Here is a 23,762-nt window from a genome sequence, read left to right as displayed (position 1 = left end):
TCACAGATTTATAACGGCGCTGTATAATTTCAGCTGAAATGTTATGTAACTCCAGATGTTTGGCTGCATCTACTCTTTACCAGGATGAACATTGTGCATATTAATTGAAATATACTATCTGTCATTTAATTTCATGCAAAAATTATTATTAATTTCTGAATTATAAATGCCAGGACTTAACATGCAACAAGATACAGAAGCATGCTAGAAAGTATTTTCTCTATGCAAAATGCTATCAACACCTTAGCAGCAACCCACAGATCCTCCATACAGCCCTCCCTCTCACTTCACAATCTTACCATGGATTGAAAACTGTATTGGTACAATATTAGAACACCAAGGACTGATACAAAGTTTGACATAAAGTAAGATGATGCTTGCCAGATCCATGATTTGCACTCACATATTTTGCAACTTTCAGACTTTTTTAGTTTTTATAAAAAACTGAAATGACAGTTGTATTAGGTAATGGGAGTACTCTAGTCAATATAAACAGTAATATCATTTTCACCCTCTTACTGGACAAAAGACTTTTCCCAAGCTACCTTTCTTTTTTCTTGTCCAGTCAGTAAAGTTATTTATATCCTTTCCCAGAAGGTATGACACCACCCAATGGTGAGCCAGATTCAGTAGCTGGGACTGTGACATTTGTCTAGGATCCTTTGATAGACTCAAGATTAAAAACATCTTCTCATATGCTGTACATTTTCCAGGCACATTTTATGTCATGCAAGGTCTGGGTAATGTTATTTGGTGTTGGTAGAGCCCCAGGAATAAAAAGAATTAAATAAAATTTTGTTCAAATCAAAATATTGTGAAGAATTGATGTTCCCTTTACATTCCCAGCTCTGACATTTGCCAGCTTTCTTCTCCTACCTGTTCCTTTCCCCTTTCTAAGCGACAAAACAGAAAATCAAGGGAGCCAGGGAAAGAAGGGGGGAAAATCAAGCCCATTTTTAAATCCTGAAACTACCAGCCCATCTAAGAGCTTGAGGTGCATGAATGTTTCCACAGCTTGGCTGCAGGTTAGCCCTTCAACTGTGCTTTAACTCCAACCCCATTTCATTCAGTATAAAATAATCCTCAAAGATTACAACAAGGACACCTCCTCAAGATTCTTGTAAGACCTCAAAGGAGATTTCAAATATGCAGCACTTCTAAAGAGCTAATAAATGTTGTCTGGGACAAAGCTGCATCCACATGATTCCAGGCTGCACCATGGTTCATGAGAAAGACTGGCCCAGGAGCCCTGGCCCTGTGTGCGCTGTGATGTAGCCTACTCAAACTGTGTGCTCTATGGCATAACGGAGGGTTGACAGCACAAAAAGACAAAATTTCAAGGTTTGTGCTGTACATAGAGTTTGCTTGTGCATTTGTCTGTTTTGTTTTCTTTTCTTAAAAAGAGAATGTTCACAATAAGGGAGAGATAAGGAAATATTTCCTTTAAAGAACCAGAAAGCAGGCTTTAGTGAAAGAAAGGAGTGTTTTTACAGCACTTCTTTCTGTCCACAGATTGGGCATGCACCGGGTATATCACACTGTAAGCGGTACAGAGGGAAAAAAGGCATGTTGTGTTGGTACAAAGGTATAACTAGGAAGACACCACTCACATCAAAATACTGCCTGAGCAACAACTGAAAATGAAAACTAACCAAAAAATCTTGTAGTCAAACTTACTGCAAACATTCCATACCACTACTAGAGGATAGTTTAACCAGGATAGTAAGCAAAATTATGTATGACTGTTATTACCTCTGTCTTTCAGAATACAAGTCAAAGTTCTTCAGGGCTTTCCATGAAATGTTGTACAAGTTAGTGCAAAAGCACTGCCCTAAGATACTGCAGTTACTTTTTATTAATAGTCTGCACTTAAATAAGGAAAAAAACCTCAATAACATCCAATAATTAAAAAAAAAAAAAAGCGTTCACAGTTAAACTCAACAAAGACATTTTCTTAAGGAAAATTTTAAGTCACTTTTAAAATAATAATTAAAAAAAAATTATAGCAAGACTGTTCCTGTTAAGCTTCCCGTCCAGACTTCCTCCTGCCTGCTACTGTTTAGGCAATGAATATTCATGAACATAAACATCATTTGTAACATCTGTATACCAGTGGTAGAGAATTAGCAAGACATTTACACACCTTTGTTTGGGATATGTACATGTATACAAAAAGAGAAACTTTCCCTTATGATCTTTTCCAGAGATATTTCATGGTCCAGAGTCTGGCCTTAAAACACTATAATGTCTATCATATGATTCTGCAAGAACAGAAATAGAAGCAGCGTCTCTCAGCCCACAGCCAAATCCTTCTACCTTTCAAGAAAACAGAAGTAAAATTTTAAAAGTTTAGTCTGTGAATCCCTTCCATAGCCTTTACTCCTTTATAAATAAAAAAATAAAAAAAAAAAAGGAAAAAAGTAGACTGCGTCTCTGTTTGTCGGCATATACAAACCCCCATCTTCTGAGCTAAAATTCCCCTTCTATATGGCATTTCTTTATTCCAGTTAACCCAGCTGAGTTAGGTGAGGCAGCAGTGCTTGTCACATGAGAAAATCACACTTGATTTGCTCACCCATTTTTCCTTCAACAACTACTTGTAACCCATGCAAAGTCTATTATGTCAGCTTCCCACTCCTTGTTTTGTTTCATCTTAAATTAACTCAAAATTGTGAACTTCATTCACCATTTTAAATTAAGACCAACCTTTTTGTGACAGGTCCCACAGGTTAAAATTTTGTACTTTCAGTTAAACTAAGAGTTTATCTAAATGGAATGTTCATCGAGGTAGAAATCTATTCTAAACCAATTAGCTAACAATAGCGAGGAGTGGTGGAATAACACTTCAAGTTGAGAGGTGTGTTTGGTGATGAGCACTTCTAATAAAGACTAAGAAAACAACCATCTGTGACCTGACCACAGTTATCTTTTTGGGGATCTGGTTCCCAGCTAAACCTTTCAGAAAGTTTTATCAGCTAGACAATATCCTTCCCAAATGTAGGTGTGCATACACATACCTGAACATCTCATCTGCTGATGAGTTATCTAAAGCTACCTGTCTTGAACAACAGAACAGCATCTCAGTGGCTTCAACACACTTTCTTACCTTCTGATTACTTTTTTCCTCAGCACTGTTTGCATGCAAAACCATAAATACTCTTGATAATTCTTTTCCTTCAGTTTACCACCTCCCAATTTTTCTTTTCTGGGCTATAATAGAAAGCAAACAATTGCATATTCATGCAACACCCAAGTTTCATAACTGGAAGTTAAACTGGTCCTGAATAAGCTGTTCCTAGCCTTTATGGAATTCTTTACATGTAGGTCACCCAGCAGTTCAAAAGAAGCTCTAATTTGTCTATTGACTTTTAGCAGTTCAGTTGCTAACGTGAAGTGAGTCCGTAATTAAAGGTCAGTCACTCAGCTGGCAACCTTTCCTGACTCAGAAGTGAGAGAGAACTCAGAAATTCAGGATTCATGGAAACTGAAATGTACGGTAATAAAACACTGATGGCAGAAGGCACAGTATTACAGAATAGTGAAACACTTTTTATCACTTGCCTGTGTAGAATGAAATATAGTCTGTGATACACCAAAAGGCTTCCATGAGCAACTTGAAGTTTTACAGCATATGTATGTCCATGAGATAAAAAGCAGCCTTCCTGTCTTGTTTTTTTATTTTTTAAAACCAAACTGTGCCTTGTGTTACTGTGGTCTATTACGTGTTTCTGCAGACAGCATATCCAATGGTCTATCCAATTTCCTTGGAAAGAGAATTTTTATTGAGCATTAATCTTTAATTGGTATCTGAAGCATTCCTCTTCTGGGATGAGGGCTGTTGCCAATGTGCTGAAAAATGCCATTAAAAATGTCATCTGTCATATTCCTAAATCTTAATCTGAGAAACTGTCACATTCAGATTTCTCAGTCAGCATGAAAACAGTCCATCTCAGCCTCTGCATAGATAAGGTAGGCTTGAGTGGAACATTACATCTTTTTCTGGTCCTTAAGTGTTGCTACATACAAAATACAGATTCCTTGCTAGGTATAACTACATGCTATGAACAGTCAAATGGCTCCAGTTATCCCACTGTGTCCACATTTCAGATTGACTCAGACCTCTTCTTCTGGAAAGTCTGTAAATGAAAGATTAATGACAAATAAGAAGCTTTAGAAAACACAGACATCTGGAAGTAGAGATATCATAGTGGTGTAAGCCACAGTAGAATAAAACATTTGTTTAATTCAACCTTTAGTCTCTAAAGCCAGTCAATAGGGAAAGAGAGCCAACAATTTAGTGGCACACAGCTCTTTATGTAAGGTCTGCTGTGCAGTAGAGCCATCCAATTTACTCTGCAAACTCTCCAAAACAGCAGGTGCAGGGTGTGCTGACCTGTCAGAGCACCCAGTTCCCATGGGTAAATACATGTTGTCACCCACATAATCTTTAAACCTCTTCTGTCTGGCTGATAATCTTCATCACCTGCATGAGACCCTTCTTGTTCAGCCTTTTGCAGCAGTGCAGAGCCAGAGAGGGGCTGGGAGGAAACCAGCAGCACCGATTCCATAGGGATGGCCCACATCTACTCTCCACTCCTGCCCAATACAAATCCTACAGCATATCTCATCCAGATGTGCAGCTGCTGCACTATGAGAATAGTTGGCATAGGTTGTTGCAAAAATTCAATTGCAGATATGCAATAGTGTTAATATAAAAAGTTAATCGTTTTGAATATTGTGATCTATTTTGCTGGTGATGTTTACATTGTGCTGATTTTAATTTCCCACTCAGCAGGTTGAAATATTTTCTTCAAGACTGTCTTTCTCCTTAATGATGTAGGTCTGTTTCTAATTGAAACTGATAGTAAAATAAAGCTACTTTTCCCCTTAATGTCATTTCATGCAGCGCATCAGTATTCTCAAACATCTTTGCCTGTGTAGTAGCGTTGTCAATAGGTAATAGAACAGTTACAAGCACAATATTTCTTAGTATGCTGGTTTGTAACCAACACTGCAACATGAGAAGAATCTCCATATTCATTTACACCGTGTGATCCTTGAGTGAAGAGAGGCTCAGCTCAGTATTTTGTAAAATACTTTCTAAAAATGAAAAGACTTTATCTAGTAGATGACTTGGTAGTAGAAAGTACATTAGAATATCAATAAATCAGACTGATGGATGGAACCTTGTCAGCTACTGAATTTAACTTGTGTTAAAGTTAAATCCAATTTAACTGTGTGCATAGGCAAGGTTTGGGAGACCAACTGTGAATTACCAAATATTGGTCACAATTCTGTAATGCAGTGAGTCACTTCCATTTTCATTCAAGTCAATATAAGTCAAGAGTATTTAGCTCTTTGCAGAACGAAGTGATAAAAAGGAAGGATATTCTATGAGGAAAGAAAATTAACTGTTGTATAATAAACATATAAGGAGTTTCAGGGGTTCAAAACTTACGAGTCTTTTCAAGAATACTCAGGACCACCTTGCATCTTCACTTTGATAACCCCTTTGATTAGGACATATTCCTAAAAAAAATTAAATCTTTATTTACTGTTAGAGAAATAGAAATACTCTTTCCTAATTCCAAATCAAGAGTGAGAACAGCAACTCTTTTAGCCATTGCTACTGGGTACTGTAAGACTATGAATCAAAATATTATGGCCATTCTGTCAGCCTTATATAAAGAAATAGAGAAGTAACTGTGGAGTATGGTGCAATAAATGAACCAAAAAATCTCTTTGCAAGGCATCTTTTGCATACATCCAAGAACCACAACGGAGTCTATTTCTTTTTGAGATGAAAGCTGAGGAACTAGAATTATCCAAGGTTTCCTCTTGCAAAAGGTGTGTCACACAATCAAGCATTTGTATTTGTATGAAATCCTACAGCATTCAGGGAGTCATAAAGCTAATTGCAAACTCATGATTAATTAAGCTAAACTGTAATGTGTATATTCAGGTTGGGAGGGAGAGAGGGTACAAATATGCAAAAAGAGCAAGGATGCAACAAAACTGCATGGGGGGAATACTGGATAGGCAGCAATTTTCTAGCCTGAAGCTTGCAACAGAAGTTAACGTATTTCCCATGTAAAGCATAAGAGTGCAATGTAGACATAAAATCTCATTTCCTTTGTTCAAAATCTTCCCATGTGATCTGACAGCTTTCCTCTTGTTAATTTAATAAGAAGGAAAAAAAATTAGATTATCAATAGCAATTAAACCATTTAGCATCCTAAACAAGTTCTACTTTATCTCAAAGCATGATTTTTTTTTTTGTTTGAGAATAATATTTCGTTTCAGAATATGACAGAAGCAGCAAGTGGCAAAAAACAAAGTTCAAAATGTATTAGGATGGACTGTAAAAGTTTTGTTATTTTACATTGAGCAATGACAGGTTTCTCAAAAGCATTGAGAAACGCCTAGCAATAAAAGCCAAATATCATGCACACTGAAACAAATGTTTCATATCTTGCACCTCTTGGTCAGCATGTTTTAAACCATGCATTGAGCCAATTTAGTAGTATTTCTGAAAGACTGAAAAACAACCTCTTCCTGACACTTCATGTACACTGCACATTTCTAGGGTAGCACATGGTTAAGCTATGTCTCAGTGTTTTCCATTTCTTTGAGAAACATTGCTAGAAGGGATGTGATATATACTCATTTTAAATCTCTTTGGTTTTTACTTTTCTGAAAGGACAGTCCTTACCCTCACAGTGAGACTGTGAGACCCAGCCTGCAAGGAATGAGTTGCTTTCCCTTCTAGTGTTAAGCAGTCAGAAATATTCTCTTGGAAGGAAGTCAAAAGTGAAATTGCTAAACAGATAATTTCATGATAAAGCAGGATCTCAGCAGAAATGTTATCACTGTCTTCTCTGCTGAGGAAAAAGTCCTCTTGTACCTCATTACACAAAGACATAGTAAGTAGATTCTCCCCCCCCCCCCCCCCCCCCCCCCCAACACATTTGTTACAGAAGTGCAGCTAAGACTGCTGTAAACTAGAAAATGTAGGGAATACATTTAGACATTATTTTTAAACTTCCTTTTGCTTCATTCCCCTTCTTTCTCTAGCATTTCTATCTGCATGAAAGTCTTCCACCATCTCTTGAGAGCTATTCTTGGGCTTTATCTTTCCAGAAGTGCTTATATCACATGCTAATTGGCTTAATTAACTACAAGTCATAGCTCCAACAAAAGTATTTCCTATCTAGTCAATGTGACCATTAAAAAGAGATTTGCATTACATTTGGAACAGCAGACTCTTAGCTTGTGAAAGGGCTAATGAAGCATGTGTTCTGGGCACACAAATCAGGTGCTAGAGGTGTAGAAAGCAATACACAATTCCTTTGCAGAAGCAATTTAAAATATTTTAACTAGTGGTTTTCCAATAAAGACTGACATATTCTTTTGTAATGATAAAATAATTAGGAGAAATTGAGAACTTCATCCTCAAGCAATTTGACAATTATAAGAAAACCTGAAGTCTTTATTTGTAGTAATTCACAGAAGGGATTCAACGTTTCAATTTCAAATCAGAAAGATATTCTGTAAATTATGTTTTGAAAACAGAAATTGGAAGGGTAAGTGCAGCATTCGAGTGTTGCTAATGACCTGCAGAGACAAACCTGCACAAACACAGGGCTCTGCTCTTAAATTTAGTAACAATGCAGCACCACAGGCACCAAAAAAGGGCACAATTATAAGTGAAATTTAGGACATATGTAAGTGCCAATATACAAAAATATAATCCTGTAAATCTCTGCACAGCTGCTAACAGACCTTGCACTTGCTTAAGCTCCATAGGCACTCTTGTTTTCAACACAGACTTACATCAATAACTGTTGCTCTTATTCTTGGCATGTGCATATGTATCTCTTGTTGGCAGGGTTTGGCAGCACTGTCTGTGCCTGGTGCTAGATCTAAATTAGGATTAGAGGGATGGGCTTCAGACCCTCTGCCCTAGGCTCTGGCACTGGTCTGGGAGGCATTCTCAGAGCACATAAGAAATGCCTGCATTCCACACAGCACACAGACGAAGCAGGAAGCCTTCAGAATAGGGCCAGAAGAAAGAAGTGTTTGATTGTCTCCCTCTCCTCTTCTTTTGCCACTGTTTGGTAGTTGCTGCAGCCTCGCAGATATGAGGAAGGCTAGAATGAATTCCCAGAACCTCCTGTGGGACTTAAGCATTCTGGCTACTCACTCACTTTATAAATGGAGACTGCTGCATCTTCTTCATCTTTTGTCTAACTTTGGAGCTTTGGGGGCTAACCTCCAGAGGTCCCTTCCAGCCTAAATTATTATGCGACTGTATCATCTGCTACTTGAATTTTAAAAGATGGCAGTAGTACTTGCTAATTTTCTGCAAGAAAAACTGCAGACCTATTTTGGGAACTCCAGAATGAATAAGGGGTAAGTACGGATAAAGAATAAGAAAGTAAGGAAAGTAAACCCTGCCTGCAGAGTTTTCACACTGGCGAGCTGTAGATGGTTCACTGTGATATGGGTGTATGATCCTGGCATCCCTTAACTTTCTCAGGGCACCCAGACCTCCTAAATTTGCTCACAAGCCAAAATTTCAGTCCCTAAAACTTAGATGTGACACCAAAGGATTGCTTCTGGGGAAAGGGAACTCCAGCTGCTCTGCTACCAGCTAATGCAGCTCAGTTTCTCACAGAGAACCATTATTGAGCAACTTTTTTCCTGATTTTGCAGTGGACAAGTCTGGTAGTGAGCTCTTTCACTCCTGCCCAACTTTGAGCCAAGCAACAAGCCATGAACCAAGTCCCCATGCCCAGAGGTTATGGCTCAGGTTATAAAAGGACTTCTTGAAGTTTCAAATCCTCACCTCTTCCCCAGATGAACGTAAACTGAAATTCAATAACTGAAAATCATGTTAATGCAGTAGAAAATTTAAAATTATTGTCGAATCTATCTGTAAGCTACTAGCAGAGTGCAACTAGGCCTGAGGCCATGTTTGTATTCATAGGCAGCAAGAGGACATAGGTTCAAGCTAAACTCTTAATGAAGCAGCCCAGGAGCAGTGTCGGACTGCGTCAGCTGTCCTGGTTTCAGATGCTGCAGTGGGGCCTGGGACTCCTGGGGGCTGCAGGGCAGGGCCTGGCACCAGGCCCCATCCTTCTGCCACAGCCAGGAACAGCCCCAGCCCCAGGCATCAGGCTCTGGTCGGGACAGGGGCCCACGGGTGGCCCAGGCTCAGTGGGCCCATGGCCGGGCCGGGCTGTGGGAGCTGGAGACCGGCCCTGCTGGGGCATCGCTGGGGCAGGGGCTGATGGCCCCGGGGGGCTGCCATGGGGTCCTGGGCCATGGGCGGGGGGGGGGGGGGCAGTGTTGGGGAGGGGGGTCAGGACCCTGAGGACCCTGGTGCTCTCAGGACTCTGAGGAGGACCATTCCAAATAGGAAAGGATGCATAAGGCCATCTCTTTCGCTTCCTGGCTACAGGCCTGGCAAACCACCTTCTCCCCAGGTCTGAGCTCTCCCTTTTCAGTAGAATGAATAATAAACAGTCATAGTTTGAGGTATCAAGTGGACGCGTCCCATTACAACAGCTGTTGTCTGTTGTAAGTTTATCTCTCATACATATAAACAAATGACCTTCTCTTAATCATCTATGGGAAATCCAAAGGTTTTTGCCCTGAGTCTCACAGCGTCTTAGGCTGGGGACTTCAACAGTTTTTCTTAACTCATTACTCTTAGACAGCCACCTCAAACACCATGCTTTTAATCGCTGCTGCTGAAGGGATCAGATTTTTGCTTGGCCTTCGAGTGGTGTGGCACAGCTGCACCCTCAGGTGCTGGCTCTGGGTGGCTGAGCAGGAACAGCCTCCTCCTTCCATCCCTGCAGGACTCTGGGAGCTACAGGAGACCATGGTGCCTCACAAGGCCTTGCAAGGGGCTGCCCGTGTGCTTCACTGCGTTCGTTCCTGGCTTCTGTTCCTTATACTCAATTTAAATTGGGAGGGTTTAGATCGGTATCTTTGGTACTGTCTGGAATAGTATGAAGCTTCTGGTCTTGCTCACATGTTTATTTCTGCCAGCTAAGATGTCTTGTGTGGATCCCTAATAGTAAGCAGAATTTTGCTGGAGGTGTGAACTGTCAGTTCTGTCAGTCCTTACATCTGTATACCTTTCAGAAATATGTTATCTCCTGGAAAGCATCCTTAAACTCTTCCTGAATATTTTGTTTTGCTAAACAGTGCATCTTCTCAAGAAGATGACTAAAAAAAAGGAAAAAAAAAAATCCCTCCCCCAGAAATTATGAAGTTTCCAAGTTATTTTTACCTACATACTTAGGTTTTTTTCCTATCTTAATAGGGGAAAGATCACTCCTGTAAAACCCTGAATCTAATATTTATCTTCCACTAACTGTGGCTTTCCTTTCAGTGATAATATCATGGTTTCTGGCAGCACACAGGCTTGTGCACCTGCGTCCAACTTAAAATGAATAAATGTTTCATTTGCTTTTGGATGGTTGTTAATTCATCTTATGTTGCAATAGTGTCCAAAAATTCCTGTTTCTTCATTCTCTCTTCAGACTCTCCTGGCACCAGTAAACTCTTAGAAAGTGATGTAATTACTTACAGTTTTTGCATTTTCTTCTGAAGGCCAGGCATTGTGTTGTTTATTACAATGCATGGAACTGTTTCGTGTACGCTGATTTTCATCTCCACATGCTCTCCTTATTTCCTTATTGCAGTAATTCATCTTCTTTTGCATCTTCCATGTCAAAATTGTCTTCACTTCTTAGAAGTAAAAATCTAAGTACATTTTTATAGAGTTGAAAATGGATCTCCTATTAATTACTGTCTTCTAATTTAGATTTCAAACATCATTTGCTATTCAGAAACTTAGCCTCCAAGATTTCAGGTGTTTCAACCCTCTGTAAGTCAGAAAGTTTTGTATCTTCTCTTTTTTATTCTGTGATTAAGAACACCTCTCTCATTTAATATAACACGAAACAAAGTATTCCTCCATTTCTGTGAGAGCTTCAGAGCCTGCATTCTCTGTCCTGGTGTTTATGAAGACAATCGAGTTTTGCTCAAAGTACTCCACTTCTCTCTAGGATTCCAGGCATTTTTAAATCATTTTGTTTATTATTAAGCATTTTTTTTTTTTTTTTTAGTTTGCTTCCCTCCCAGCATCCTGCATTGATTAGGGGTATTGTAAATATCAAAGTGCTTGACAAATGTCTGGTTTAGGAATATCCCAGTCATTAACACTTGATTGATGCATTTCCAGATCACCCAGTAATAATAAATTTTTGGTCCAGATCAGGTGTGGTCATGCAAACACTATTTCATAAAATTAAGAGCATGCAACATGGTGTTAATGCTGTCTTTACACTGCGGGATTTTTGATCTTGCACTGTAGGGTTAAACCTGACTTTAAAGTGTAGTCAGAGCATGACCTCAGCACCTGAGTTGTAAGCTAACAGCACGGTGTAATGTGAGCCGCAGCAGAACACAATGCACTCCCTGTGGCTTTTGCAAGGGCATCTGAAGTGTGCTACTCCCCAATAGTTTAGGTGAGTTACACAAAGGAACCATGGTCAAAGATGAAGATGTGTAATAGCAGAGTTTTGTCCATACATAATGATACAGGACTTCTTGATATTAATTTTAACCCTTTTAAAAATGTTTGCACTTTCCACTGTTTGACATTAGTCTGTCAATTCTTTCCCTGCCTGCAGGTTTCAGAGTCCAGAACTGCATATCGCAATAGCTTTTGGTCTCAATGCCAATTTAAATATACATTTAATTAATATCAGTATATATTTAAATTGACTTTCAAACCCAAATAATTAAAATGGTCTTTGTATATTACTGATTTACTCTTTCCTGTGAGGTATGCCTTTAACTAACATTGTAGTTTTAATCCATGAATTCGCTGCTGTAGATGGGGAGAAGGTTGTATATTAAAAAAAGAATATTTTACCTCAGAAATCCTGGCATGAAAAGGTGAACACAATTGTTCTCAAAGTGAGCAAGCTGACATGCAAGAGGAGAGCCTCTCTTTCCACTTTGTCTCTTCTGCAGAACACAGTTTATTTGTCTTCATTCTCTCATTTACAAAATAGGTGTGGAGATGTATTTGAATATGTTTAGGGTCAGAAACTGGGAAGAAACACCTATGAACATACTCTTTATGTGACTATGAATTCTAGTAGTAACCTTAATTCATAATTTGCAAACATTCTCAGTGGTTGACTAAACAATTAGTAAGATTTGAAACCTGACATTGTGGAAATTGCCATTTCCAGCTTTGACAAGGAAAGTAAAACTTTTGGAAGGTGATACACTGGGATACAGGCATAAAAACATGGGTCTGGAAAGGCTCTCAAGGTCATCATTTAGCTTATTTGTTTCTAGTGGATGAAGGTCACCTATTAGACTGATTATCAAGATTTGCAAGAGTTGTATTGGCTCTGTGCCAACTTATCACCTTCTGTGCCATCATGTTTGCATAAAAGCATCCTAATGCAGTGAAGCCTGAGTTCCCTTGGATGCATAGGCAATGAATTCAGTGGGGCCTAAGGATGAAGGGGCGGTAGTCTCATGAGTGGATGTAAAGTGGCAAGCAGGATGCAGAAACAATGCTGAACTGGGATAGGCTGAAGTGCAAACTCATCCTATATTAATGCTCATCTTCCCACCAACTTCATGCTCATTACTATATTTGTTGAAAGGCTGTATGCTGTGAGTTAGTGTGGACATGGCTGGAAGACAAACTTATAAAATATGGGATGGGAAGTGTGGAACCCTGTGCCTTTGGAGCCAGATTGTAAATATAGACATGGGAGGCCTAGGGGTTAGGATAGAAAAAATCTGAATACATATGATGATCAATGATCTACTGCACACATCACTATAAAAACAATTATTTACATCCCTTGTTAGATGGTCCTGTAACATCTCCCTCACTCTCACAGGAAAGCTCTTCAGATTTTCTCTGAACCTTCACAAGTATTCTGCCTGGATTTGGTGGAGAGAATTTGTGGATTTTCAACAGGAAACTTTCAGTTGTGAACTAAATCCATGTGCAAATGCTAAAATTTATATTCTGTGGGGAGCTAAATGGATTTCCAAGGTCTGCAAGCTTAGAAGACTGGAAAATTGCCAGAAACCTGGCAAGGTGATGTTGTCATCATTCTGCAATTACTGTGGTATAATATAAGCTAAGTTTTCTTGAGGGGAAAACAATCCATACTGAGCTTGTACAATAAGCCTCTGTCAAGCACTTCCATTTTTGAGAAGCAACAGTTTAGACAGTGCTTTGAACTGGAGTAAGTCATGGGGTTAACAGAGGGCTCCGTGGAACATGAGACCATAGTTGAACAAATTCCAGTGGACCAAGAGCAACCTCTAGTTCAACACTTTGAATTCATAGTTTTCCTTTTCAGTAATACTTTTAAGGTCCAGGTAGGACTTTAAAAATACATAATAATACACATACATACGCACAAATGTGAAGTCTGAAAGAAGGGAAACCTAGCAGACAGAATCTAAACTTCTTTTCTTGGCATATGTAAGGATTTTACTTCTAAGATAAGTGTAACATTCCTTAGTTAATGTGGGGTGGTGACTTTAAAAGTTGATGCCTTGAAGGCTTGATACTCTGACATTCAGAATTTGTTTTATATGGTGAAAAAGATATTGTGCCAATGGGTTGATTTTCTAGATTTTTATGCTTATTACTACAATAAAAGGAGCATTTGTATTAAAAAAAAATGAATATATATATTCTTAATTTAACTTCCTGGGAAAAAAGTATGAGAACTAGACTAGAAGGCTGATATTTGTAATAGAAAATGTACTGGTGTTCTTGCTACATGCCATATAAAAGGAATTAAGATCAGGAAAATTCCTTATATTTTCCACTGACTAAAGGAGATTTTATTTATAGGTCACACTGAGAAGAACTATGTCCTCATCAATTAACTTTTTCCTTTGGCTGCACATAAAATCCTAGACTGGTAGGAATACAGGTAGGAATGCTAATTATTTGGCTGGTGATCAATTATTATACTAACAATGGGAAATCTGAAAATATTTCAAGAAAACTAAGAAATTCTTGAAGAAGAACATGCACACAAAACTACATTAAATTAACATCTTTCATAAGGTTCAGAAAATCTCCTTTCAGTAGTTACCTAACTTCAGGAAGAACCTCAGCTAAGGAATTCAACCACTTATCTCTATTTCCTCAAAAATTACAAAAATCTTTGTAACTAGTCAAAACTTTGAAACTAACTTGCATCCTTCAGGTATCCTTGGTGGAAGTGGTTATAAGATAATTACCACAAACATTTTTGTCTACAAGTTGCTAACATGCAACACTTCATCCATCAGGAAAATAAAGGTGAGGCAACTTTCCTGGTGCACGGAAGGAGAAGATAGAGCCATAGACCTTACAAACTCCAACCTTTTCTTCCTCTGTCAGTGTTTTCTGCATTAAGATACAGCATTATGAAATCACGTTTGGAAGTTTTCCTTGAAACGCCAGTACTTGGAGTCAAGTAATTAGAAAATCTCTTCTACTTTTTTAACAAGTATCACCCTACTTAAGCAGTCACTGAGGTGAACTATGCCATCAAGAGAGCAGAAGGTACATTAAAATAATAAATAAATAACTTTTTTGTTCTCACCATTAAAAATGCTGACTTCTGAATGCCTGATAGAAAGAGAGGATAGGATAAAGCAACCTTTGCTCAGATGTAAGTAGGAACAATTCCTCTGTAGATGTTCCACACTGTTAGTGCAGGAGGGCAACTCTCTCATGCCCAATAAGTAGAAAAAAGTGTGTTCAGACACTAGCCCTGGATTTGTCACAGGAGTTATAAGGAAAAACAGCAGACAGAAAATACAGTCTAAGAAAACCCAACAAGAATTTTCAATACTGCTCCTTCTCTGAACATTCCAGTATTAAAATAGGCTTGCATAAGGGAATGGGAAATGGGAACAAAACAGCTCTTGGGGTTACTATGTAATGACTTTTAGATTCATATTAATGATTGATATAATGGATTGAAATTGAGAAGATATTCCTTGCATGGCAGTATTACCTCATCTCATATTCAATAGAGAGCAGTGGGAATGTTTACTAAAGAAAATACAAAAAGACAAGGTGACTTTCTTTTCCAGAAATGAAAAAATGAAATTGAAGATTAAAATAGAGAAACATGGGAAAACTTAATGGAAACATTACTATGGCTTTGCCTAAACTGCAAATTTCATCAAATCCTGACATATTTGTAAAAACTGTGAAATATACATCTAGACACAGTAGAATCAATGACAGAAATTCATTACTTTGTGCTATTCAAAGCACCACACCGCAAGGTATATGTTTATACACCATGACAGTACAAGCACAATAAATTTTGTAAATCAAATAGAATCAGAGAATCAGAGAATCATTTAGGTTGGAAAAAACCTTTAAGTTCATTGAGCCCAACCGCAAACCTAACACTGCCAAGTCCACCACTAAACCATGTCCCTAAAATGCACAGTTATATTCAAGCAGATCTGAGTCAAACATGTTGCCTTGTATCGTTAAAACCCACTGAGCTGGCTTAGAATTTTCCTATTAGAGATAATTATTTATAAAACTTTGTGTGTGTTGAGCATACAATGTGTAAAAATAGATACACTAACTGGAAACAAATCTCCTTTCCGTTCCGCTCAATTATTTTGGTTTACATTTGCTGTGTTCCAAATGGTCAACATCTTTTTTTCATTAATTAATTAAATTGGTCTTGCTTTTGTTTTCTGTTCTGGTTTAACAAAGTCTAAAAAGTTTCCATTGTTGCTGTTGCTGTGTTTCCAAAACATCCTGTGGTATGTCCGATTCACTATATATTTGGCTATTTTTCATGCGCTTGCTTTGAATGTTCAGTCTGCATATCGTGCAGTGTTCTTTCTGGCATCAAATCTCTGAATTTCCTTCCTAGACTTGGTTCATGGCATACTAATTTGATCATTATATGAATATAAATATTAAATGTGTATATCATGCATACCAAATTTATCTTGCAGAGAAGTCTGGGATAAATATGTTTCAGAAATGTTTACTTTAACTATCCATTTGATTTTTAAAACATATTTATTTGGCTTTGTTTGTGCCTATTTTCTGTATATGTTCCATAAATACTTTCATAGAAGATCTTCATTAAATAAGTAATTACAAGTGCTAATTTTGATCAGATGCCCTAATAGGTGCCAGAAATATCATTCACAATTTATATTCCATCATTAATCCCCTCCTTCAATTTACCATTCTTGCTGTTTTAGCCCATGATCCTCTAAGATATTCCCCACTTATTTTTACTACAATGAAGTGCCTCATGACCTAAACAGGACTAGAGTAGTGAGCCTAAGCAGATGAACCAATGTCTGTAGAAACAGATCTTGCTTTGCTGCAGAAATTACCCAGTCAGAAAACAAAGCAATGAAAGATGTAGATAATAATTCTACCATTTGTGAACCATCTGCAGGCCAACAGTTATTCCCTGAAGATATTAATGTATATTTCAAGGCAACAAATATGAGAGATAAATATGATCTGCAAGTACGAGTCATGTCTAGGGGAATTCAGCAGCAAGTAATGAGACAGAATCAAGCAGGTATCTTGCAGGTTGATTTTTAGGTTTAAATTACATATAGATAGTTCATGTATTTTTACACTCAGGAGCAGAATTCACATAAACTAAGTAAAAAGTCTCAATCAAAAAGAATCAATTAATGTCACATCTTTCTGTTCTTCTGTGTAGCACATACACACTCAATGAAAAACACTTTTTACAAAGAAAGATTACATTCAGTCCAGAAAATGGAAATGCTTTGTAGTATTCTTTTGGTAGTGTTTACTGAAGCATGCTTGTTTTGTTATGGGAAGTAATTTATTACCTGTGTGCATTTTGGGGCATTTTCTTAGCAACAAATTGCAGAGGTAAAAAACCCTGGCATTTTAAGACCACAGACAAATACAGAATTTTTCGGGAACTGAATGTAAACACTTCTAAGATCACTTTCAACAGAAGATACATTGATTATACACAAAAAGAATGAAAGAGAACTTTAAAATATTAATAGGGCTGTAGCTAACTTTCATAACAAACATTAGGGATTTCAAGTTTTCATTGATGAGTTGTGTCTTAGATAAAAATACCCGTCTAGAACAATTTGCCTTGTTTTGGGGAGTGCAGACCACTGGAATACATGTTGCTTTGTACGTCACTGTTTTGTTTTCATAAGCCATTCAGACTGAAGGAAGTGACTGCATGTTGTCATTGGAACTTTGTAAGTCTAAAACTGTTTGTAATAGGCACAGACATTCTCATCATCTACAAAACACAGTCCGGTTTTCTTCTTTATATGAAAACTTATTTAGATTACTTGAAAATATATGTTGCAAACTTTTACTTCAATGGTAAAATGGTACTTCTCTTTAACGCTCCATTATTATACAACTGAAGAAAACAAACCAGCAAGAACAGGTGAAAAAGTCCATAGAATTTAAATATTAAAGATAAAAATTACATTTCTGATACAAAAGGATAGTTTCCCTGAGGAGATGTTTCAAGACTGAAGGTCAATTTTTGAAAAGCACTTTAAAGAACATTTCATTTTGAAGAGGACTATCAGAATGCAAATGTAGTGATAATGTAGGTAGTGTACATTCAAGGTGCTTTTCTGCCAACAAAGGGGGATGTTTATGATTTATCACACATAATAATCCTCACCTGTCTGAACAAAAATTGGGTTGGTGGGGGTTTTTTTGTTGTTGTTTTTAATTTTAATAATGTCCTCTAGGCAACCTGGGAATGAAAATATGCATTGCAATGTTCAATGGCAAGCCTGTGAATACCTGCTCAAGGGAAGCACTCTAGTTCAATAAAAAAAACATTCAGAACAACCTGGAATAGTACACCCCACCATGTTGTAAAGCACAGTGTCACTTCTCCTCGAAGAGAAAGTAAGTCCTGCAACAATATTCTTGGGAAGGAAAAAGAAAATTAGGGAAAATTAAAATCATCCGGTCTTTGCAGTGAAAACTTAGCAGATTTTAGACAGTATTCTAATTTCACTCCTAGAAGAGGTCACATAGTTTTGATAATACATGATACATGTTCCTTTCCAGAAAACATCACTGTATTTTGCATACTGAGCTCTGGCTGTCACTGCTGATACACAGTAGTGCTCACAACCTTCCCCAGTCTTTCATGAAGGCACAAGAACAAAGTAGAATAAATATGAAGGAAGCAAGAAGAGAATAAATGAGAAGTCATTTCCAAAATGAAAACTGGAATAAGATTTCTCAGACCCTTATTTTTAGATGGATACACTGAAACATGTATATTCAGTCTGAATTCCACCCACTTATTCCAAGAACAGGATTGTTTTCTGATATAACACTTTGTTTTACTTCTAGTGATAGAAAAGAGATCTGATACTCTGATCTGGAAAGTGTTCTAATTGAAGGTACTTGAGTAAGACAAGGAGCCTTTACATCACCAGATTTTTTGATTATGCTGTAATTGTGTTTCTGTCTACAGTGTTTAACTATTCTTTCACCAGCTGGACCCAATCCCTTGCATGCATAAAAAGAAAATATAGAAAAAAATATTAGCAGGTGAGTATGTGAGGGCCTCAGTCTTCAGGATCTTAACAACTGCATGCCAACACTTTCCTGGAGCTGATACACACAAAACCAAAAACATCCTTGGCATGATCTGAGGACAGGTGTAGCCTGGAGAAGTTCACTGTAGAAGAGAATAGTTCCCTAATTGACTAAGCACTCCACTGCATTAATAAGGCTACTCACTGCAATGACTGAATACGTCAGGTACAAACCAGGCTGACTTCCACAACTGGAATTAGCCAGTATTTGGTGGCAGCATGTCCCTGGCACTAATTTCATGAAACAGCTCTACAGGAGCCGTGCTTGACCTGCTCATCAGCTACAAGCATCGTGCAAGCTGTTCATTGCTACCCTTAGATGGTAAGAGAAAACTCTTAACCCAAAGTGCTTGAAGGCGTAGCAAAAGCAGTGGGGGGCAGAACAGAAATAATAAAGTTCTCCCTTATATATTCCTCTAGACCACACTCCTGTCTCAAACTCTGACTTGATCCTCAGAGGATACACCTGCTCTTCCCCTGAACTATGCAGAAGTACAGCCATATCAGCGTATCACTTCACCACAGTCAACTGGTGATGTTGCAAAGCATAGAATTAATTTGGGGTAATACCACACTAACAGGCTGATGTGGCCTCTAGGACATAATGTAATAACATTGGTTTTACATGGTGAAAAGCAGATCTGTCTTTCCTTTCCTGAACTGGAGAATCAGAATGTAAAGCTGGTCTCAAATCTTAACTGACTAAAAAGCAGTGAATTAAGTTGCCGTTAACTTCTGATGAAAAACTGGTAAAGAAACTAAGTGCTTACTGTAAACTGTAATCTTCTCTTGCATGTATTCAGATTTGTTTTGGCAGCTGTTTTAATGGAGAAACACTACATTATTTACCATACCACAACACTCCTATTTCATTCAATAAAACTGTAAAACACTAATGCATAAAAACACGAATGTTCCTAGATTTGCCTTTCCAGAAACTTAGGTACAGTCTGCCAAGGAAAAATAAATTAGCAACATATGAAACTGCAATATTTCAATAATAAATAAGAAGTGAATGAATAATTGTGACACATTAGACAATTAATTAATGTCATCTTAAAGCTAAATGCTAAATCATAACAAACAGCAAAATTTAAAAAAATATGATTCTCACTGACATAACTAAGTAATAACTAAGTTATTAATTACCATTAACACATAGTTCATGATAAGGGATGCACTGCCTGCAAAGTGCTGACTCAGGTGGCTAATTAGGGAAACATACCGTTTATATAAATTCAGTTCTTTGTTTTACAGTGTTCTATAAAATTTCTGCACAGAGGAAGGGAAAGAAGAGAAATACAGTTTTATAGTGAAATCTTGCTATGAAGATATTCTGTTAGAGTATTGTAACAAATGTTGCTTTTTGAAGAATTAAGGTTAAATCTTGCTTTCCTTATTCATATAAACAGTTATAATAGAGTTCACGGGAACTTTACCATTGGCTTCAGTGACACTTGAGTTCTTCTCAGGAACAGTAAGTGCCATTTAACTCTGTATTACTGTAATCAGTGCTCTCATTGTTAAAGGACCAGTAAGCGGAGAAAAGAAAATCCTGAGAGTTTTAATGCATTAAAATAATGTTAACTGAAATAAAAAATAATAATTAAAAAACCCCAACACAAAAAGCCATTTGAACCTTCTCTTACTGTCAGGAAGAGATGAACCAGTGTTTACAATCATTTCTATACTGTTCAATATGTATAGATAAAGGACTCTTTGCCTTCACAAATGTAAATTTGGAACTGTCTTTGTACAAAAGATATTTGATCATCCACACTGTTTGTCTTCATGCTTTTGTATCCAAGCCTGCTCCCATGGAAATCAATGGAAAGCTGCCAGTGACTCAGATGAAGACGACCCAGATCTTCACTACATAACTGTATGTAACATTGTTTCGTATTAATATCTGTTAATGTTTTATCTATTGACTTTTTGTATAAACTGAATGCTTGGATTTGTCCTTTTCTATATAGACAAATTAGAATTATTTAAAGGATGTGCATATCTTTTGAAAAGTGATTATTTCGATTTCAATGCTATTTAAATGTCTGATTTAGAAAATTAAATTTTCTCCATAAGTCATTATTTCAATAACTCATGTTTAGATGGATGGCATTAAACTTGATTCAAGTGATTAAGTAGTGCAAATGGAATAGTTATCAAAAAAATCACCTCTTACGCTTATTACATTTTCTCTTACATCTGCAACACTGTGGATAAACACAGAAACAAAGTAGCACTTCTCAGAAACAAAGTAGCACTTCTCAATGTGTTTTGTTTGAATACCTTCCTTTTGTAAATAAACTCAATCTAATCTTATTAAAAACAAAACAAGTTCAGCATCACTACAGAACTGTGGTTTTAGAAAGAAGTGTGACTTTTAAAAAAAGTAAATGAGCAGTTTTCTAAAGCCCTTGTTGGGCAGACTTTTTTTTACTTAAAAGAAGAATATGACTAGGAGTAATCTTAATTATATGCATTTTTATCGCATGACTCTATACCATTATTCCTGTTCCCAAATTAAAACTAAAATTTCTGGGAAAGTAAGGGTTTCAATTTTTTTATTTGCTTTTTAAAAAAATTCTTAATCATAAACAGCAGAGCAACAATTTTGCTGAAATCACCCTTATAACTCTTGTTAGCTAATAATAACCTACCAATAAATAATGAAGACCTTAAAATTGATAAAACTTGGTTTATATGCTGTCCATTGAGTATTTTGTGAGTTGTGTTCTTTGAATTGATACCCATGCCTTAGAGTATAAAAAGGTTAGCAAACAGCACATTTATCCAAGTAATGTACAGCTCATTCTACACTTTTTAACATCTGTGTGTCCTCTTGATGACTTCAGCCTTTCTAAGACTAACAAGTGAGTTTAGGATTTATAGTTGAGAAACAGCATGGCTACTTCTGCTGTCAGTCTTTATTCATTACGCTAATAATAGGAGGTGTAATAAACAACACAGATTTACAACTGTACATTTTAATTATTGTTTCTGAAGGTTTACATAATCAGGAGAGGTGATCACTGCTCCTTCTTATTTAGAATTTTCTCTTTTGGTGCCAGACACTACTGAGTTATTCAGTAAGCTGACAGCTTTGCTGTTTTCATCAGTGATTCATGAAAGAGTTGACAGTTGGTGTGTTAAAGCAATCTGAGCTTCAGTCTAGCAATCTGATTTGTTGGCTCAGTAGATTTACTGCATCTGCATCTTGATTTTCTTGATAAATTCCATGTGAAACCCAATACTAGCTGCCCTGACAACATCTTCATCTACATGAATAAATTCATATTGGTCCAGCTGCAAGGAGAAAGAGACTTACATAAACCTGAAAATTTTGTAATGAAAAGTTAAAAGCTTGTACAGGTTTCACATGCAGAATTTTTTAATCCAGAGATAAACTATAGTTAAATTTAAAAGTGATATTTTGCTTTTGGACAGTCTTTGTTAATTTTAAACAAAGATATTAAAAAACTGTACCTTGTTAGCATGTGCTACATACAAGAGGAAATGGGAACTCCTTTCTTACTGAACATAGCCACTGTGACTGCAATTGTGAAAGACTGAAAAGAGATATTTTATTGATAATGTATTATTAAAAAAAACCCCAAGCACCAACCCCCCCCCTCCCCCAAACAAAACAAACAAACAAAAAAATCCAAGCACCATAGACCAAAACTATGGATTATACAACAACTGCAGCTTGATTTCCTGGGTTGAACAGTGTATCAGATGTTGCCCTACATTTTTTTTGAGCTAATTCCTAGATTGTTAAGCAAGTTTAAAACCTGAATATCCTGTTTGCTTGCTGAAAGTTCATGTTTTCCTGTATTTTCATTGAGTAATTACATTTTTTCCTACAGTTTATAAATAATAATATACTTTACAGTAACTGCAAATCTTTGAGATATTTTGCCCATATAATCTTGCCTGTGTGCTTTGTATTTGAGTTTAACAGGGTGCCTTATGATGTAGCCTGTACATACGCTGTGCTTTACTAACCAAGTACACACTTATGCAGTACAATTTCAATTTCTTCTAAATTTCATTAGTAATATAGAAACCATTTTCTGATTTCCTCTGAATCCACACTTCTGAGGAAATGATAGTATGTAGTAGGATTCCACTTGGATAAAACAACTTAGAATTACTGTAAAATCAATAAATAAATACATCTAGAAGAAGCTCCCACTCATAGCAATTAGTTGAAGTCATGACCTGTAGCAATTAGTTGAAGTCATGACCTGTTTTGATGAGTAACAAAACTGTATTATGAGAAAGGTCCACTTGTGGAACTAAAACCATATGGAACTAAAACTACTAAATTTTGTAGACCTATTAACAAGTCAGTGCTGACTGAAGTAACTAACAGACTGGACTGACTGAAGAAGTCTGTTAAATGGATTTCAATAATGACATCTAAAGAAATCTTTGGATGTTGGAAATACATACCCATTCTAAGAGTTCTGTTGCCTTTATACACAAAGCAGAGAGTAGTGTCATTCTCTTGCAGATTTCATGAACAGCATCACTGGGATGGTGAGACAAGTGTCTATTCTTCTCCAGTTTGACACAGACATTACAGACGGCTTTGAGGAAGATGCAGGCGTATACCAGGAACACTGGTGTGCAGCAGCATGTTCTAACAGTTTGAGGCAGTTGGTGGGTTTCCTTGGACTTTTTAGTCTAATGATAATGTGCACTGAAATTTCTGTGAAGAAAATGCCTCAGAGCTCTTGAATCCAAAAAGGCTCCTGGAGATGTCCTTGCATCTGAAGAGAGAGAGCCTATGACTCTCAGGCTGTCTGGTGCTTATTAATCTGTCTGACCATCAGGAATTAATTTCAAGGCTTTAAGGAAGAAAGCAATAAGAAGCATAACAGTGGTGCAACTTCTCCGAGGCATCCCAAGTCTCAGAAGGATTTTACTCCTTTTCTTACAGTATGCTGAATACAATGTTGACAAAGATAACAACCAGGGATAAGCAAATTCAGGGAAACAAATTTATTCAGCAGTTGCCTGGAGATACAGACTACAGAACCACTAAACTAAATTGG

General features: G+C 37.1%; 1 protein-coding gene across 1 annotated transcript in view; it reads right to left on the bottom strand.

The window, feature by feature from the left end:
* Positions 1-3,786: 3,786 nt before the first annotated feature.
* Positions 3,787-23,762, bottom strand: part of METTL25 (methyltransferase like 25) — an 89,643-nt gene continuing 69,667 nt past the window's right edge. Inside the window, exon 10 of the mRNA XM_040593877.1 lies at positions 3,787-4,136. Within this exon, the coding sequence (XP_040449811.1) occupies positions 4,104-4,136 (33 nt within the window). The 3' untranslated portion in view covers positions 3,787-4,103. The remainder of the gene's footprint in view (positions 4,137-23,762) is intronic.

This window comes from Falco naumanni, chromosome 5 (assembly GCF_017639655.2).
Source record: "Falco naumanni isolate bFalNau1 chromosome 5, bFalNau1.pat, whole genome shotgun sequence".
Classification (NCBI taxonomy): Eukaryota; Metazoa; Chordata; class Aves; order Falconiformes; family Falconidae; genus Falco; species Falco naumanni.
This window is presented reverse-complemented; position numbering and strand designations above follow the sequence as displayed.